Raw genomic sequence first — 20,562 nt, 5'->3', positions numbered from 1 at the left:
TACTCAAACTCACTAAGGGGCACATTTACTTACCCACGAACGGGCCGAATGCGTCCGATTGCGTTTTTTTCGTAATGATCGATATTTGGCGATTTTTCGGAAAATTATCGCGACTTTTTCGTTGCCATTCCGAATGTTGCGCAAAATCTGGCAATTTTTTCGTAGCGTTAAAACTTGCGCGAAAAGTCGCGCCTTTTTCGCAGCTTTCGCGCCGAGTACGAAAGATTCGGATTCATTCAAGCTTCAGTATGGTGACTTTTCTTGGGCCGGGTTGGAACTGCAGGGTGCCATTGAGTCCTATGGGAGACTTTCCTTGGGCCAGGTTGGAGCTGCAGAGTGCCATTGAGCCCTATGGGAGACTTTCCTTGGGCCGGGTTGGAGCTGCAGGGTGCCATTGAGTCCTATGGGAGACTTTCCTTGGGGCAGGTTGGAGCTGCAGAGTGCCATTGAGCCCTATGGGAGACTTTCCTTGGGCCAGGTTGGAGCTGCAGAGTGCCATTGAGGCCTATGGGAGACGTTCCTTGGGCCAGGTTGGAGCTGCAGAGTGCCATTGAGCCCTATGGGAGACTTTCCTTGGGCCGGGTTGGAGCTGCAGAGTGCCATTGAGCCCTATGGGAGACGTTCCTTGGGCCAGGTTGGAGCTGCAGGGTGCCATTGAGCCCTATGGGAGACTTTCCTTGGGCCGGGTTGGAGCTGCAGAGTGCCATTGAGCCCTATGGGAGACTTTCCTTGGGCCAGGTTGGAGCTGCAGAGTGCCATTGAGCCCTATGGGAGACTTTCCTTGGGCCGGGTTGGAGCTGCAGAGTGCCATTGAGCCCTATGGGAGACTTTCCTTGGGCCGGGTTGGAGCTGCAGAGTGCCATTGAGCCCTATGGGAGACTTTCCTTGGGCCGGGTTGGAGCTGCAGAAAGCCATTGAGCCCTATGGGAGACTTTCCTTGGGCCAGGTTGGAGCTGCAGAGTGCCACTGAGCCCTATGGGAGACTTTCCTTGGGCCGGGTTGGAGCTGCAGAGTGCCATTGAGCCCTATGGGAGACTTTCCTTGGGCCGGGTTGGAGCTGCAGGGTGCCATTGAGCCCTATGGGAGGCTTTCCTTGGGCCAGGTTGGAGCTGCAGAGTGCCATTGAGCCCTATGGGAGGCTTTCCTTGGGCCGGGTTGGAGCTGCAGGGTGCCATTGAGTCCTATGGGAGACTTTCCTTGGGCCGGGTTGGAGCTGCAGAGTGCCATTGAGCCCTATGGGAGGCTTCCAAAATCATGCTAAGTCTGAAAGTTTCGCCCGCCGCTTACGAGCGCTCAATACAAAAAAGTTGCGACAAGATACGAGCGAATCGTTTTTTCGCGCAAGTCGTAATGGCTACGAAAAACTCACGTTTTTTCGCGCAAATCGTATTGGTAACGAAAAAGTCGCAACAATTTCCGAAAAGTCGTAAAGGCGCCAAAAAAAATCGCAAAAAATACGAAAAAGTCGCAAAATGTTCGTTTTCCAATCGGAATTTTTCCAATTCGGATTCGAATTCGTGTCTTAGTAAATCAGCCCCTTAGTGTTAATAATAAAAGTAAGCAAATAACCGAGAAGAGGGAGCATTTCTCTTATACTTCAACATACATGAATGGTGGTTAATTCAATACTAATGGTGCAAGAATGAATATATAGTCACAGTGGGGGAGTAGTAAACTGGATCCAATGAACAACATCAACCAATCAGCAGTTAACTTTAAAAATAAACATCTGATTGGTGCTGTGAGTACTGCATGTCCCAAAATATCCCCTATTGGGTGGATATGAAGGCACACAGCAGAATGAAGGCTCATACCTTGTTACCTGCTTTCTAACAGGAATATCATAAGCACGGATAACATTCACCAAGACCTTGATGTCGCCATCAGACAGGTTCTGCGCAGTGACTTTTTTTCTCTCTTTCCGCCGTGGCTTGAGGGGGCGTTTAGGTTCAGCCAGTTTGAATAGGCTCATTCCTAGAATTCTGAGACAGTATCATAATGATTGAACATCTAATATATTTATGAAGTACAGTTTAATAGATAATTCTGTACGTTAGGGTCCTGACTGAAGTTCCCTAAAAATGGATGAGAAATAATTTATTCTAAAAGCTTTTTGTCATTTAAAACAAATTCAGTGAGAATGATTTCTTATTATCCATACAGTTATAATATGAGTTTTCTACCGAATTCAATGACAGTGTTAGTGGGTTAGGAACATATGATCTGGCTGGAATCAAACACCATCAATCTGCATGCCATTTTGCAGAACTTCAGCGAGGACCTTATCGTACTGGTCTATTTACAACTGGGGCTACTGGGATCTGTTCATCAAAGCTTCCTGCTTCTCTCACAAGAGAAATAAACTCTCCGATGTACACTAACTCTCGCTCATCAATATCAAGTCTACAGCTGGTAAAGAATCAGGCCCAGAAAAAAAAACATCTTCTCTGGGTGAGAGAAATGAGGGTGTTTGATGAATTGAACTTTATGTTCAAGGGAATCGAGACCTCACCATAAAGTTGAAAGGATGGGGAAATGAAAGAAATAAAAAGAACAGGGAAGAGATAAATGAAACATGCAGTAAAATATAAGTGATGGATAATGTTTGGCTTGTTACCGCTGGTATGTTTCCACATTCATTCCTCAAATACCTCAAGTGACAGTGGCAGAGAGTCCTATACTGTTGGGCTGATAATAGCATTGTATATGGGGTCCTTAAGGCCAATAACCCTTTCTGACCTTGATAGGCCTTGCACAATAGTAAGTTGGCTGTTACATTAATGTTATGGTACAAACAAATGATTGATGCAGAAAACAAACAGTATAAAAAGCTGTTTCAAAAAATGGCAATTTTCTGAAGGTGAGTGTTTTAATTTATGCTGCCCGAATGCCGCATTTGATGCCTTTTTTTTTTTTTTACGCCATTTTCAGACCTCACATAATGTACGTCAACTGAAAAAAAGTGTCAATTAAGTTCTGGAAGCTGCTGCAATACTTTTATGCCATATTGTTACATGGGGGTATGCAGTCACTGAAGATTCAGGTCAGGAGTGCCAATGGAAAATAAAACATATATATATATATATATATATCTTTATACCCCTCATACCTCAGGTTGGTACTCCTGCTAGCAGAAAACTGGCTGCACTGGTTCAGGGTATTTCAAGGTCATTCGCCGTGATCTTTTTTTTCTATGTTATTTTCTCTGGGTCCGGGCAGGCAAATGTGCAGATGATTGAAGAAGCTGGCTTCTTGCTTATACATTACCTTTACTCTACTGTGCATATTGCCTGCCCAGACCAGAACGAAGAGAAGAGGCCGAAAAAGATGAAGATGGACTTCTACAGAAATACCCCAGCCCGGTGCAGTTTTAAGCAAACAGGAGCACCAGCTCTGGGAATCAGTAAAGTGATTATAATCACTGGTGGGATTACATTTTAGCCCCCCCTTTATAACAATTATGCCACCCAACTAACCAATTAGGGAGCTGATTATTGATTATTAAAAAACATTCTTTATCAAGGATAAATGCATTGGCTCTATAAGAGGTACGGAAAGTTTACTTCACTGGTTGCAAAGCTAAAGACTAATTCCAAAGTCAACTTTATGGATGAGGTTTATCTATATAAAAAGGAAGATGCAAAGGCAAATACCAAGAGGTCAAGTTTGAACTAAATAATTCCATCTGTGTAGATTAACGTTATTCTGATTTATTTGGAATCCAGCCACAATTTCTGTGCATTCCTGTACAGACCCTTGGGCCATTGCCAGTGCATTGGGTAAAGGCAAAAACTACTATAGAACAGTTAATGATGACATACCCGGAACCACCAGAACTTAGTACACAGGGCAAAGCAGAGGAAGAGCACAAAAATCCATTAAACAGGCAGACAAACAGAATAAGCAATGTTACAATTTCTCATAATGTGCTGCTGACCTTCTCATACAGCTAGCTACCCAAATTTATATGCCAACAATGCAGCTTTTAGCCCTTATGCATGTGTGATATATCCTTTCATGTAAAAAAAAAATGAAAATTAGAAATGAAATGAATAGAAATGAAAAAGCAACTGAAAAATAATCATGGATTTTCATTATGACATTTTTCATGATTAATTGATGTGACTGAGCCATACAGATGATATATTTTACACTTATTTGCTTAACAATTTGAAGCAGAATTCATTACAAAAATATCAGAGATAAATGCTAGTAATTGCTATACTGGTATGGGAACAATTATCCAGAATGATTGGGACCTGGGGTTTTCTAGATAAGAGATCTTTCCCTAGTTTGGTTCTACCTTAAGTCTACTAAAAAAAATGAAACATTAATTAAACCCAAGAGGACTGTTTTGCCTTCATTAAGGATTAATTATATCTTGGTTGGGATCAAGTACAGGTACTTTTTTATTATTACAGAGAAAAGGGAATCATTTAACCATTAAATAAACCCAATAGGGCTGTTCTGCCCCCAATAAGGGGTAATTATATCTTAGTTGGGATCAAGTACAAGGTACTGTACTTTAAAAACTTGAATTATTTGATTAAAATGAAGTCTATGGGAGATGGCCTTCCCATAATTCTGAGCATTCTGAATAATAGATTTCCAGATAACCGATGCCATACCTGTATTGCATTTCACAATAATCTATTCATCTTATCAGGTTCTTCTGGAAAACTCTTGTGTAGCAAAACAACAGAACCTAATATTTACCTGAAATGTTGTACACCAGTGATCCCCAACCAGTGGCTCAGGGCAACATGTTGCTCACCAACCCCTTGGGTGTTGCTCTCAGTGCCCCCAAACCAGGGAGTTATTTTTGAATTCCTGACTTGGGGGCAAGTTTAGGTTGAATAAAAACAAGATTTCCTACCAAATAAAGCCCCTGTAAGCTGATAGTGTGCATAGAGGCCCCTAATAGCCAATCACAGCCCTTATTTGGCTCCTCCATGAACTTTTATGGTGCTTGTGTTGCTCTCCAAGTCTTTTTACATTTGACTGTGGCTCACGAATAACAAAGGTTGGGGATCCCTGCTATAGACAGTATAGACGGTTACAAAAGACAATTCTAAAAAGACCAGTCACCAACCATATGTAATGCATTATATAAATAGTTGATAGGGCAAATAATAATTGTTGTATTGTGAACTTAGAAAATGCAGTTTTTGCTTTGACGTAAAATAGGGTGTTGAATTTCACTCCCACAGAAGGCAAAACACTATAACATTTAAATCAAGCCTCCCCCTCCCTCCCTGACATTGCCCCAGTCTCCTAAACAGCCCCAAAGCAAGGCATACTACAATTGGGATGGGTATAGTCCTAATAAGACCAACAACTGAAAAAACTTCCACCCTGTAAACTTTTACAGATTGATGAGGCAAAGAATCTCTTGCCTTGAGTATGTATTTTGTCAAAATAAGAGCAGACTTCTCTTCACCTAAGATGGGAAAGGCTTATTTATCAATTTTCGAATTTATGAATTTTAGAGGTTTTTTTTCAGTTTAAATAAACTAATATGTTACCAATCGCCGATGTTTGCTTATCTATAAAAAAAATTTGAATATAAAAAATTCAATTAAATTAAACCATGAAAAAAACTTGAATGCACAGAATTCACATTCTACTCATCATTTTCAATAGTTCTACAAACACTAAAAAAAAAAAAACCTGAAAAACTCATATTGAAAAAACCCCATTTTGCCTAGAACTGCCATTGACTTTGAAAAAAATCAAATTGTGGAAAAAAATGTGAATGTTGATAAATCAGCCCATAACTGTCTATATGTAATAATCATTGTTGTTGCACTGTTTATGTACAAAGTAAGGAGAGCTAAGCTGTCTTAAAGGGTTTGTTCCCCTATATGTTAACTGTTAGTATGATGTAGACAGTAATATTCTGAGACAACTTGCCATTGGTCTACATTTTTTTTATAATTTGTAGGTTTTTTTTTTTTTAATTATTAAAATTTTTGTTCAGCATCTCTCCAATTTGGAGTTTCAGCAGCTGTCTGGTCACTAGGGTCCAAACTACCCTAGCAACCAGGGATTGGTTTGAATGAGACACAGGAATATGAATAGCCTTGGAGACGCTCACTTATGCTGGGTAAGTTCTGTATAAAGGGACACATAAAATCTCCCAGTGTCCCCTATAAAGACAACCCAAGGCAGGTGAGGTAGAAGATAAAGGTATACAACTATGCTAATAGAACTGAAGCCTCACAGAGCAATCTTTTGGCTGCCGGGGTCAGTGACCCCCATTTGAAAGTTGCAAAGAGTCAGAAGAAGGCAAATAAAACTATAATAATAAATAATGAAGAACAATGTAAAAGTTGCTTAGAATTGGCCATTCTATAACATACTAAAAGTTAAGCTACAGGTGAACCACCCCTTTAACGACAGTATTTTGATGAAAGATTTGGATAGATATTTTCACAGAATAAAGGATGCGCAATATCATGTTACTGCTTTCAATGTAGAGAACAATATACACATATCTCTTTACATATTACATTATAACAATCCACATTACACTAGCAAAACGTTACTCCTCAAATTTGTACACAGGTAACCTCTAGGGATCATTAAAAAAAACTTTCTACACTGATACATGTATAATTTATTTTAAAACAAACATAATTTCTGAAAAAAACTCTAAAAAGCAAATACTCTTTTCATACAAAGAACCACTCATGTACACTTCCTAATTCTTACCCAAGACTTGGGATATCCTCCTCAATAACTAAATCGGAAAGAATGAAATGATGTTTGGCTACGAGGAATCGGTTTATCACAGATTCCCTAACCTGTCAGAAAAGCACAAATAAGATTATTGTATTAATGGGCATTTTAAAACATTTCCAAGCTTTTCATTATTTTGGGTATCTAACTGTAATGCTACAGAATGACATTAATTATGATGCTATTGCACTGAATAAAACCCCAAACCTGCAGACATATGGAGACCTGGCATCTGGCAAGGCAATATAATGTATATTTTGCGCTATAGAGCCATTATGGCACCGTATAAATGAATGACGAGTATTCCCATAAGCAGACATTGGGAGCACTTCTCATATTCTCACCCTTTGAAGGTACTTGGCCACCAAGACCCTGTGCTTATCTAAATGGCTTTCTGCAGTGATAGTATCCTGTTCCCGCAGTTTCTTCTCATAGTCCTTAAAAACAAAAGAAAAAAAAAACATGTCAAGCACAGAATGACGAAATACGAGCAACTGAAAATACAAAATGTAAAAGTGTTTAAATATATATTCTACTGTTATTTCATTACCTGGAAAAGCTTATCAGGGATCTCGCGGTCCTTTAATGGGATTTGCTTATAATTGCGAAATTCTGCAACCTCCTGGTTACGAAGCTGTAGAAGTCTAAATCTTTTTGATCTTCTAAGTTCTTCTTCTGAAGTGAAATTGAACTCCTTTTGTAAGTGCTCCAGCCTGAAAAATTCTGGAACAGATGCTTCCCCATTGCTTGCGGTCTACAAAGAATTAGAGAGTCTCAGACATAACTGCAAGGGTTATTAACTAATAGGTTTGCGTAGGCTCTAATACTTATATATCTTATTGTTTCTAGGCTTTCAGACACCTTGCTGGTTGTGTGCCCTACCATTACTTGTCCCATGTATGGGGTCTGTTATTTGGATTGCTTGGAACCCAGGGATATTTTGGGGCCATTCATTAATTTTGACCATCACTCTTTAAGGCTTCTGATAAAGGTTTATTCAACTTAGTTACCATCAAGAACAAGGTACTGTTTTATTATTATGAGAAAAAGGAAATAAAGAAAATAAGAATTGTTTGCTTAAATAGGACACTATGATGGCATACGTGTATTTCAGGATTCTAGATATTGGGTTTATGGATGATATACCAGATACCGGTGTTGGGTTATTGTGGGAATCTTACCATTACCAGCTGCATAAGAGCTGCATTGTTAGGGTCATTAGGATCAAGCTTTGATTCTGCTGCCCATTTGGCCAGTTTCTTCATGTCAGTTAAACCAGATGCTCCTATAGACGCAACTGCATCCATGTTATTAAATGCTCTAAAAAAAGAGATGTGGATTAAATAAAAACCAAATTACATATTTATATATATATATTGGTAATACTCACATATTACATATTCTATAATATGTATAAAAGAGATTCAGCCCAGTCTAAAATACAAATAGTAAGTAATAGTTAAGTAATCAGAAGCAAAACTGGTCTTTTCTACTCCTTTTAGCAAAATATGATTTTATAACATAGGTCCAATACCATGTACTGCTGAGCTGGGGGTGATCACTAGTAGTGTTTCCATGTAGTTTGTTATGTATCCACTATACCACATAGTCAGGGGATGGAATATAATAATTGATAATGCTTTACAAATAAGTCTAAGGAGCTCTTGGACTGTTTAGGGGCCACACAATTTTGCTGGAATTTTACATCCACCCTGTGATGAGCTATGAAGAGAAAGGCTACATTTTGGCAAAGAGGCTATGTTTTAATGGGGTAAATAATAAGGGCAACATATAAAAAAAATATTGTGGTTTTGTAGTAAATCCATTACCTCTGTATGCCAGTGTTGTACTGTAAAATGGGTGGAACCAAAGGCACTCCATTGTCTCCAACACCCCAAGAAGCAGCGTAAGATACCTTTCCAGAGGTCATCAAAATCATTTTATTACTTCCATCAGCTTCAAATGAAAACGGGACATCTAAAAGAGAAGAAAATGCATTCAACAAATCAATCTCAGTTCTTCTTATTTTTATTATTATAACATAGTGCCTCCTTTCACCACAGCAAATAAAGAGAGACAAATACAAAACCTAACAGTTTATATATACAGACAAACATTTTACCAGAAAAAAATGTAGTTACAGTCACTGGGCAGGTGACATTATAGGGCAAAATACACAAAAAAGAGGGGTTGTGGGAGCACTCCAAGGCTAAGTACAAGTACAATGGAAGTGCTACTGATCTGGACAAATTAATTACAAACATACAATAGAGAGAGATCGATTGATCAATGCACATTCCCTGGTCCCCTATTTTCCAAATAATTTAGTGTTACATAAGCTAGCGTATGTATATTCATAATAGGGGTTTTTATGATCATTAAATTGACAAGCCGCGGTGAGACCAGGGCCTTGGTTAGGGGACACTTTTCCTATGAAGAAACTCGAAAAGAGGTAAATAGTAAGGACCCCCATATGGGGTTTACCTTGACGTGGCATGGTGTCTCGTCAATTTTATGATCATAATTTTGTAACTAAAATCCCCTGGTTTTGAAAATACATGCACTAGCATAGATACTAAATTACTTGCAAAACAGAGGGACCAGGGAGTGCCTCTCTGTCTGTTATAGCTGTTGTTTCTATTCTTAATTGTATATCCAACAGTACCAGAAGGAAATGAAAAAAACTACAGCCAAACTAAATGCAGATATTACTCTCACAGCAGGAAGCTCTATTTGGCAGGTTTATTTCTCATACAGCAGAAGAACATGGGAAGAACACTGCTGCTATCTATACCCTCAATTCAACCTCTGCCCCTGGCAGCAAAATGATCAGAAAAATAAAAATGTAAGGATAGTACATGAAAACCTTTTTCAATTTATGATTATTTTACCAGATATAAGAAAACTATCATCAATCTTACAAACAACAAGGTTAGCGATCTAAGAAAACATTTGCACATCACTGAATAAGTCGCTGTTCCAAGAATATCTAGCACAACAAATACGTTTCCACCCTAAATCTCACCCTAACTGACCTTCAGACTTGGCTTTTATGTGTATCTAGGAGAGCAACGACACTTTCCTTCTAAATCTCATCCTATGTGGCCCAGCACTGCTCCAAGCCCACAGTTTGGTAACCACTGCCCTAATAAAGACAAATTGCTTATCCAGGAGCACTGAAAATACATTAATACTTAATCAATGCAACGATAGCATATGTCTTTTTCAGCCAAGGCACACTCAATCTTAGGGCAATGACACATAGGATGGTTTGCTGTCAGCATTAAACTGCAAATGACAAAATACCTGAAAATACCTTTCCACTGCAGGAAATGCAAATCCCGCTGGGTATGTCAGAGTAATCAAACTTTGGCAAGTATCTTTGCTTGATAATACTAACAAACCCCTCGCCATTGACACTGCCGGCAATGATAAGGTATTTCACCTGAAGTGGTACAATATTAGAAGTATAATTTTTTAGGTAATAAATATATGAATATTATAAACTGGATCCCTTATATTCCATTAAGTTAACAGATTTTATGTGCGTGGTGTTTATCTACAGCAGTTATTTTTGGATGTATGATGGCTAAATTCAGAAGGAAAGGAGGTAAGAGAAGGAATAACTAAGGTTTAGGATAATTTATTTCCTGCACTCAACCTTAAGTTCTTTGGGAGCACTGTTGTGCTAAATTCACATTTAACTTAATCTAAACTATTAGATACAGAGTAATTATCTACTGCTCCTGAAAGTTTTGCACACAAGGATATCCTTTCCTAATTTTAACGGCCAAATTGTCCATCTGATTCAGAGACGGTCTGTGCGTCCTGTGTCTGGTCTAGTAAATACAGTTCCAACCTTAAAATTACATAAGAACAGAATGCTTACCATTATGATAAATGGGAATCATGACAAAGGGCAGGTGCCCGAAACATTGTGTCTTTGGCACAAATAAACACCAAATCCAGGATTCAGTTGAGGATTTGGCCTTTTTCAGCAGGATTCGGATTCGACTGATTCCATGCTCCTGGCTGAATCGAATCCAAATCCTTAAAATCACTTGACTTTTTGTCACATAAACATGGAAGTTGGAAATTTAACTCTCCTATATTCTAATTTACTTATGTAATTTAGGATTCGGTTCGGTATTCGGCCGAATCATTTACGAAGTGCACAAACTTTCAAAATAAATAAAACAAGTATGTGTTGTTTCTGAAATCGTTATTATTCAGTATTCTCTTTTCAGCAATCAGTCCTCTTCATTCTCTCTTCATGCAGGAGTTGGATTCAGATGGAGCCTTACACCACTGGGGGGGGTCCCAAACCAAATTCTGTCTCTCTAAATGCAGCTTTGTGCTGGAGTCCATTATATATAAGAGTCAGTTCTAAAACACCTTCAGGCAAAAGGAACCCCAAAAGAACCCCCCCAAATATTACATTAGACATTTAACATCTGACTCCTGCATGAAGAAAGAATGGAGACAGATCACTGAGAGAGGGGCGGAGAAGATTCATTTAATTATCTCAGAAACAAAACAGAAGTATTAAGTCATTATATTTAGAAAGTTTATTGTTTCCATGAGGCAAAGCTTAAATTTTTCCAATTTCATTTTTACAATAGCTCCTTTTTATGATCATTCATCTATGTAAAACCTGAAGAGCTGGAAACATTCTATGTCAGATATATAAAGCACAACATCCTGGATGTGACCCAAGTTATACTTCCCATCTTACCAATTTCCTCTTGTTTTGTCCATTAAAAAGTTACCAAATCAATCATTTACAAATAAAAGGGAAAATAAGAAAAATTAAAGAACCAGGATTGTAATAAACATTATTACGTACCACTGCCAACTCCTTCATGGTCATGCATGACTCTTTGGTTACTGCTAAACTCAATCTCCTCCACAGGGGCTCTACCAGTATGGACTGTGGTTTCAGGGATAGGAATAAATGCATCTGCCAACAGAGTTGTGGCACCATGCCGAACTGTTTCATATATCTACAAATAGAGAGGCAATAACAAAAATTTGATGTGCTAAAGAAAATAAAAAATTATGTACAGCATCCTATTTAATTATATAGATCAGTGCTGTCCAACTGGCGACCCCCCTCTGTGTGGCCCCCCACCTGCCTGGCTGCTTTGATGGCTTACTCTTGTGTAAGCTTCAAATGGTATCAGTACTGTGATTAACTGGCCCCCTGCATGGTTCTCACCTCAGATTCAGGCTGTAATCCCTCTGTATTGTTTAAAAATGTAATCCACTGTGTTGTTCACACCTTTTAATACCTGCATTGTTTAACCCCTGCAGTGTTCACACCTCAGGCTCAGACTGTAATCACTCCCATTGTTTACCTGTTCACACCTCAGACAGCAGTAGAAACCCACAAATAAACCCTGCACACTACAAAAAGAACATATACTGAGGTGGTACTGCAATTAAAAAGTTTTTTTTTTTTTTTATATATAGTTATTGTGCAGACTGTAGGAGCAGTGCCAACATTGTGTCACTGTATGCTGCCTGTGTGTGCCATACAGGGCAGAGAGAGTATGGCACACACAGGCAGGGTAGGGAAGGCAGAGTATGGCACACACAGGCAGGGTAGGGAAGGCAGAGTATGGCACACACAGGCAGGGTAGGGAAGGCAGAGTATGGCACACACAGGCAGGGTAGGGAAGGCAGAGTATGGCACACACAGGCAGGGTAGGGAAGGCAGAGTATGGCACACACAGGCAGGGTAGGGAAGGCAGAGTATGGCACACACAGGCAGGGTAGGGAAGGCAGAGTATGGCACACACAGGCAGGGTAGGGAAGGCAGAGTATGGCACACACAGGCAGGGTAGGGAAGGCAGAGTATGGCACATGCAGGCAGGGTAGGGAAGGCAGAGTATGGCACACACAGGCAGGGTAGGGAAGGCAGAGTATGGCAGGTATTTGCTGTACTACAACCATTAATATGGGTATGGTCATGTGATAACATGGGTGTGGTTTCAAGTGGGTGCAGTTTCAAAAAGGGGAGTGGTCAAAACTGGCTTCCATTATCGGCCCTCTACCACGTAGGTCGGAAAAATTCCGGCCCTCGGTACCACAGAAGTTGGACAGCACTGATATAGATGCCATCTCTCCCTACTAAACCTGCTATTCCATTGCCACAGTTCCTTCCCAGAGGCTATTATCCCCCCACTGCTACTATAGGCACCATCTCTCCCTACTATACCTGCTATCCCACAGCCACAGTCCCTTCCCAGAGGCTATTATCCCCCCACTGCTACTATAGGCACCATCTCTCTCTACTATACCTGCTGTCCCACAGCCACAGTCCCTTCCCAGAGGCTATTATCCCACTGCTACTATAGGCACCATCTCTCCCTACTATACCTGCTATCCCACAGCCACAGTCCCTTCCCAGAGGCTATTATCCCCCCACTGCTACTATAGGCACCATCTCTCCCTACTATACCTGCTATCCCACAGCCACAGTCCCTTCCCAGAGGATATTATCCCCCCCACTGCTACTATAGGCACCTCTCTCCCTACTATACCTGCTATCCCACAGCCCCAGTCCCTTCCCAGAGGCTATTATCCCCACTGCTACTATAGGCACCATCTCTCCCTACTGTACCTGCTATCCAACAGCCACAGTCTCTCCCAAGGGCTATGCCCTCTGCTACTATTACCAATACACAATTTCTTCCTACTACATCTAGTGTACCAAGTTATGGGCACATTTCGTACAGCTCAATCCAATGAACTGAAATGTGTACCAGATGCAATAGTAGGGTCTGCTTTGACTGTAATGTTGAACATAGATGTTTAGCCCCACCCATAGAAGTAGAGTCTACAAATATTCTTTAAACCAATCATTATGCCTAGAGCCAAAAACCTAATTTTCCATGCCCAGATGCTTGTCAGAATTCAGTCTGTACCTCCAATTTTATGCTTTCAGGCAAATTGAAGATTTGCAAATTGAATATTTCGCCCAGATGAACTCTGAAGTCTGAGCCCAATCGTTTTGCTATTGTTCTAGAAACTTCTTTATTGTTGAAAAGGATTCTAATGAACAAAGAATGTTTTTGTATGTCCTCCCGCCTCTGTACTTCTACCCTGGAATAAAGAAAAGATTTATATATATACATACTCTTATACACACACATTTAAAAAACAGCATTCACCAGAAAAGATTAAAATTATTTATTTACATAGTTCATATATATGAGGACATTTTGGTCCTGCTTGTAGCTTATCTTTGAGAAAGGCCCATCTGTAATTTTGAGGCGATTTACACTAAAATGGCCGACTCCTTCGTTCCTCACAGAGCAACTGTTTGGTTGCGCCCCCCACTACTACTGCTGTTTCCCGCCTTAAACCTTTCTGCCTTGCTGCCCCTTACATTTGGAATGCCCTCCCCGATTTCCTCCGGAGAGAATCCTCCCCCAGTCTTTTTAAAACCAAACTAAAAGACTACCTTTTGGAGCACTCACCTAGCACCTGATCTTGGAACTGGCACTTATATTGTAGTGTCACCCACTGTGACCTACAGCAATTATATTTGCCTATTTGTGTCTGTTAGTTACCCTCCCATATAGATTGTAAGCTCTACGGGGCAGGGACCTCCTTCATCTTGTGTTTCTGACTCTTATTGCAACTGTGCCTTGTATTTATTGTTGTACTTTGTATTTATCCATTATCTTTAACCCCCTGTTTGTATTAATGTATTCTACTGTACAGCGCTGCGTACATAAGTAGCGCTTTATAAATAAAGATATACATACATACATACATACATACTAAAAACTATTCCTCTGAACAATCTACGTGTAAGTGTCTATAAAATATATCACACAAAACAGCTCATATGTAAAACCCTGCTACATCTAATTAAACCATAATGGAGCTAAGCAAGGCTTCAACTCTCCTTAGAAAGGCCATATTTTACAGTACCTTGGGCACAACTCATTGGGTGTCACAGCTCCTGACAGATTCATTTCTGGTATCAGTATAGGTTCTCCAGGTTTCCTTCTGATGTGAGCTGCCTTCTCTCGAACCTGTTGCTCAACATCTTTTTTGTCTATTATTTCAGGGGGAACAGGCTTGGGGAGCTCCTCTCCAGTATGGCTAGCACCCAATTCCTCTTCCTCATCAGCACCTTCTTTTTTCTTTTTTTTCTTCAGCTTCTATTTACAAACATCAATTGTTTTAGTTATAGCCCATGTAACAAAAAAGAGAGCAAATCTGTTTATCCTATTTCCATTCATTTATTTAATAATGAATAGTCAAGTATGTAAGTTGCGCTTTTAATTAGAAGTGGAAAGCAGGGAATGTGTCTGTGAACCTCAGTGGTTGAAACTTAATATAATTTGTGGAAAGATTTTAGCTGGTCTGCTTATACCTTAGCTTGTAGCAGTCAATCACTCAGGACATGCACAGGATATCCTGCATGTTCATTTTCTGCAGATTTATCAATCACCTCTAAGGGTAAAGACACACGGAGCTACTTAGTAGCAGCTACTTAATGACAAAAAATACCTTTCCATAGACAATACTATACACGCAGAGACAAATATCAGTAAATGATCAGCATTGTCTATTTTTGTACCCATGACAAGTAGCTGCTACTAGTTGCTCTGTGTGTCTTTACCCCAAGGGCAATGGCACATAGTTACCCAAAGTCATCCGAAGTTTCCTTGCGATTTATGTTCTTGCCCGTGGCATGTCGGGGAGATTAGTCAACCGTGGTACTGACTATTTATCGCAACTAATCTCCCCGTGTGCCACTGCCCTAAAGCAAAGACTCAGAAACGGATTCTTTCATTGTTCCTCATTAACCGCTATGTCACTGATTTAAATCTCACCAAAAACTGAGATGTACATAAAGTTTTAAGAAATGAACCATAGCCTGTAACTGCTTAAAGGACAAGGAAAATCTAACAAACATGTTAAATCATTTGACAGGCATACCTTTAGTGTGCTCTGCAGTGCTATACAATCCAATCTATATGTTACCGTTTAGCTGTTTAAATGCCAAAGTTTAGAAAAAACTGCAAAGTAATTCAAAAAACAAAAAAAAAAACCCAACATAATGCACTGCTCCTGCACTGAGACCAAGATCGGGAGTATGCACACTACTGTAAGAAAGCCACACATGTGCATTAGCATAATTGGAAGTGCAGGCACATAGTGATCCTGAGAATGCCCACCCTCCCTTTGGCTTGCATCAATGTGACATGGTTACTAGCCATCAGGTGCACTAAAGGGATCCCAGTGAAAGGTTTCCTTGTCATTTCAATCTGTCTGTACCACAAGAAATAATCCCACCTGTGCTTTCCTCCATGACTTCCACTTCTGCAAATCACTTTTATATTGCACCATATCTTTTTCGTAGTCTTCCATATACTCTTCAATCAGCTCTTGTATCTCGGCCTGGATTTCAGCTTCGTGTGCCTCCTCATCGGATTTCTTATTGACATCTTCCCTGTGAGTTAAGGCAAGCAGAATTTTTTTTTATTTAGCTTTAACAATGACTAGCCAAGAAGCCATTTCATTTCCCATGTAACCCATACCTTGTGCAAGTGGAGTATAGTGGAGAGTACGATTGGTGGAGTTGTATTTTTATTTATTTATTTATTCTGGCAATACTCTGTAAATGCTATAAAAATGTTCACCATCCAAAGTTAGAAGGGAAAAATAATTAAAAATGCAACACCATATGGACAAAATTAGTATACTGGCAAATTTAAAGCACAAGTAGAGAATAATTAACAAATTAACCGCAAATATTTCTCAGCTTTGCTCTGTATAAAAGAAGAGTTATTTCTTAAGCCGAGCTTTTGCCTTAAAGGCAATCATCCCCACATTAATGTCGTTTTTATATTAACATTGCTTTTAAGATGATGGAATGTTGTGATTCCTAATTGCAGCGGTTTGAGTCAATGCCAAGCAATGTGTCTATTAATTTCTCATGCATACTGGTTCCTTCTCTCACTTTGAGCACATTCATTTCGGCAAGGTGAAAAGGGGATCTGTTACCTACCCTAGGTAAATATATATATTTGCACACATCCATATTTAATTCTAATTACACAAATTCTAATTAAAAAAAAAAATTTGTGTGTTAGCTTTATGCATGTGTATTTCATATGTGTCTCCATGTCAGTAAGGGCAAGCTTTCTGCATATGTATTCACATCATTGTTTCTTGTTTCGTAATACTGACACAAAAAAAAACTACTCTTCAAAATATTAAAGAGGTTGTGCACCTTTAAAAGACAGACATTTATATTCAAGACAATTCGAGACAATTTGCAATTGGTTTTCACTTTTTATGGGTTTTAAGTTACTTAGCTTTTTTTGTTCAGCAGCTCTCCAATTTGCAATTTCATCAGTTATCAGGTTGCTAGGGTGAGGTTTACCTTAGCAACCAGGCAGTGGTTTGAATGATAGACTGGAATTTGATTAGGAAAGGGACTGAATAGAAAGTTAAAGAATAAAAAGAAACAATGGTAAAACTGGAAAGATGTAGAAGAGGAAGGCAAATAATTCAAAAACTATAAAAAATAGATAACGAAGGAAGACTGCAATGTTGCTAGGAATAAGATCATGTTGATTGTTTTTTACCAGTAGGGCTGCTTCTGTAAGTAATAGTTACTTAAAGGAACAGTAACTCCAAAAAATGAAATAGCTTTAAAGTAATAAAAATATAATGCACTGTTGCCGTGCACTGGTAAAACTGGTGTGTTTGCTACAGGAACACTACTATAATTTATATAATAAGCTGCTGTGTAGCCACGGGGGCAGCCATTCAAGCTGGAAAAAAGGAGAAAATGCACAGGTTACATAGCAGATAACAGATAAGTTCTGTAGAATACAATAGTGTTTTATCTGTTATCTGCTATGTGCCTGTGCCTTTTCTCCTTTGAATGGCTGCCTCCATGGCTACACAGCAGCTTATTTATATAAATTATAGTAGACTTTCTGAAGTAAACACACAACTTTTACCAGTGCAGGGCAGCAGCACATTACATTTTAGTTACTTTTATACGCTTTAATTTTTTGGTGTTACTGTTCCTTTAAAGTTCCTAAACCTGACTGTCCCTTCTCAACCTGATGAGATGATGATATAAAAATATAAGTTCTGGTGTCAGTATCTCTTTAACCTACTTCCGCAAGAAGAGCTTCATGGATGTATTGGTAAACTTCTGAAAGTCACGAAGAGACTTCATTTCTTTCCAAACTTTTATGATGGACTTGAGAAGCATTCGGTCTTTCTGTTGCTCTGTGTCCCGCAGCTTTCTTGTTTGCCTGATATGAATATTTAAAATGTCATGATAAATATATAAGTTAATCAGCTTTATAAAAATACAAAATAATCAGTTCTGTAGACTCTTTAATAGATATTGGTGCAGATAGAATAGCAAGGATGCTAGAGGGCAGGGGCTAACAAGAGTTTTGCATATTCTGCAATCTACAATGAGCCAACTGGCCAACACATCCACCAGGGGCAGTGACGGTGAACACTGATCTTCTAGCAAATCAGACGTGCTTTCTTGTTCACCATTAGCACTTAAAGGGCAAATCAGATGTGCTTTCTTGTTTGCCAGTCAAGGGTAAATTTATGATTTTTCACAGTTAAGCAGTGCGGGGGATATCCATTACAAAACAATACAAATTACTGGACTTAATGGTGCAATGGCTACTAGGCTGGCAGAGATTACAATCCTTATTAATAGCAATGTTTTATTATAACTTAAGAAAAACTCCAAAAGAAGTTAGCGGAAGGGAATGCAGTTTTGCACAGTTAATGTCTCGAGAAGTATGATTCTAATTAGAGCTTCTCTCTTGAGAACACAAGTTTATTAGAAGTACTTATTAAACCCATACGCAAGTAAAACAATGTACTGAGAATGTCGGAGCTCACCCATTTGAACCCTTTCTGCATGAGGTAATGTAGCAGACCTCAAGGCCTTACAGGGACTGACAGACCAGTAAATTTCCTCTTGGCGCAATAAAACCGCCATGTGGAACTATTATTCCAGAGAGCAGATGTTATTTCAACCTTTTGCCTTATTAATGAGCCCGCTAAACTACATTTACTCACAGTGACAGAGGGAAACAAACACACCAAAAACCCTCTTTTCAAGCCACCCACAAACTGCCAGTACTATAAAACATCTATGCATGGGCTTTTTTTCTCATAGATATCTTCCCACGGATCATCTGGAAACCTTACATTCCACTCGTTTGGCTTTATCTCCATCTTGGGTTTCTTATTATTTAAAAAACAACTTCTGTTTACCTGCCAAACAAGGGTGACCTGTTTCAGAAGAGTCAACCAAGGACCTCTCATGCATTAGAGTGGTGTATCTGCAGATTATCCCTAATATCCCTTATCCCTAAAACTGCCTCCAATGATTAACATGAAAGGATTCTGGGGAAAAATAATACATATTAGGAAAAAAACTGATTTGTGCCTGAATGCTGCACTTTGCATTGTGTTCATAATAAGCCCTACGGTACACTTATTTTGCAACCATGTAATATACATAATTTCTATAAAGTATTTTTTTTCTAAGTAAGGTTTAAAATACATGAGCACACTGAATCAAGAGAATGGGTATAATCAAGACAGAGTCTCAGATCCTCTTGCTGGAGGTCCGGCAGCATTCCTGCCAGCTGAGAAGAGCTGCAGCTAATTGGAAATGAGAAGGCTATTTAAGCTGACCATACATGTGACAATATAAGATGCCCATCCAGACCAAAAGGCAGCTGATTGACCCATGTATAGGGCTCATAGGGAAAAGGGAACCTAACTGGCATATTGATGCAGTCCTTTCCTAATGATCCTGATATCAGGCCAATGGTCAGATCAGCTGAATTTGGCCCTGAATGTGGACGGGCAAATTGGGACAAGATCCGCTTACTTGGGGACCTTGCCAAATGAGTAGATCTTAAAATTGTGTTACCCTTTATAAATAAGAGATAATAAGAACATGTATGGCTAACTTTACTTAGCATGCTGCTCTCTTGCTTTAGCCCAGCAAGCTCCTGTTCAGAAATCAGAGAGCAATGACATCTTTTGCCTTTCCCTACCCGATTCCCCTTTCCTCTTTGCATTGCTGCCACTGGCAAAAGTCTACCCTATACATAAGGCCAGTGGTTCTATGATCATCCCAGAAGAGTTAGAGAGAGAGGAGCTGTCCTGACCAAATACAGCCTGCTCCCTTCACACAACACAAGGCACGCATTCCTACAGTAAATCTTTTGACAGGCCTTTCAAATGACTTGTCTCAAATAGAGATTTATAAGTGTAATTAAATAAACAAGAGAAATCCTGGAGGTAACATTATAACACTGTAAATCTTTCCATTTAGGAGAGGAATTTAGTTTGAATGAGGTTTGCTAAAGATTTCCAAATAAGTCGATTTTATGTGAAAACTGCCAGAGCTCTTGCAAGCACTGATTTACACAAAGAGAAGTAATAGGCAGAAATTTAGTTAACTGAATGGGTATGCTGGCAAGCCCTAAGCTACAGGCAAGCCAATGTGCCAGGCTACATCTGGTCAATATCAAAAACCTGCAATACAGAGTGACATGCTTTTAAACGTTCTTAATATTCCTTTATAATATTAAAAAGGGAACCTGCACTTACACAAGGGATCCCTTGGAAAAACGTCCCTGCCCACCTGAGATAAGGTGTGTGCACAGGTCAAGGCAATTTGCATTAACATGAGTGACAAGGGGCAATGAAAGCACGTAATAACTTGTGGCTAATAATGTTGGCAAGGATACACCCAGTGTGACTAGGTAACCTACCAACACATCT

General features: G+C 39.4%; 1 protein-coding gene across 1 annotated transcript in view; it reads right to left on the bottom strand.

The window, feature by feature from the left end:
- The window catches only part of cc2d2a (coiled-coil and C2 domain containing 2A), a 55,923-nt gene that overhangs the window by 15,776 nt on the left and 19,585 nt on the right, over positions 1 to 20,562 (bottom strand). The window contains exons 13-23 of the mRNA XM_002938643.5: positions 17,901 to 18,041; positions 16,060 to 16,216; positions 14,686 to 14,918; positions 13,671 to 13,848; positions 11,588 to 11,744; positions 8,571 to 8,718; positions 7,923 to 8,061; positions 7,292 to 7,495; positions 7,086 to 7,178; positions 6,715 to 6,806; positions 1,815 to 1,982 (exon numbers count right to left, since the gene is read on the bottom strand). Coding sequence (XP_002938689.2) covers positions 1,815 to 1,982; positions 6,715 to 6,806; positions 7,086 to 7,178; positions 7,292 to 7,495; positions 7,923 to 8,061; positions 8,571 to 8,718; positions 11,588 to 11,744; positions 13,671 to 13,848; positions 14,686 to 14,918; positions 16,060 to 16,216; positions 17,901 to 18,041 — 1,710 coding nt within the window. The remainder of the gene's footprint in view (positions 1 to 1,814; positions 1,983 to 6,714; positions 6,807 to 7,085; positions 7,179 to 7,291; positions 7,496 to 7,922; positions 8,062 to 8,570; positions 8,719 to 11,587; positions 11,745 to 13,670; positions 13,849 to 14,685; positions 14,919 to 16,059; positions 16,217 to 17,900; positions 18,042 to 20,562) is intronic.

The sequence above is a fragment of the Xenopus tropicalis genome, chromosome 1 (genome assembly GCF_000004195.4).
Source record: "Xenopus tropicalis strain Nigerian chromosome 1, UCB_Xtro_10.0, whole genome shotgun sequence".
NCBI classification, from domain to species: domain Eukaryota; kingdom Metazoa; phylum Chordata; class Amphibia; order Anura; family Pipidae; genus Xenopus; species Xenopus tropicalis.
This window is presented reverse-complemented; position numbering and strand designations above follow the sequence as displayed.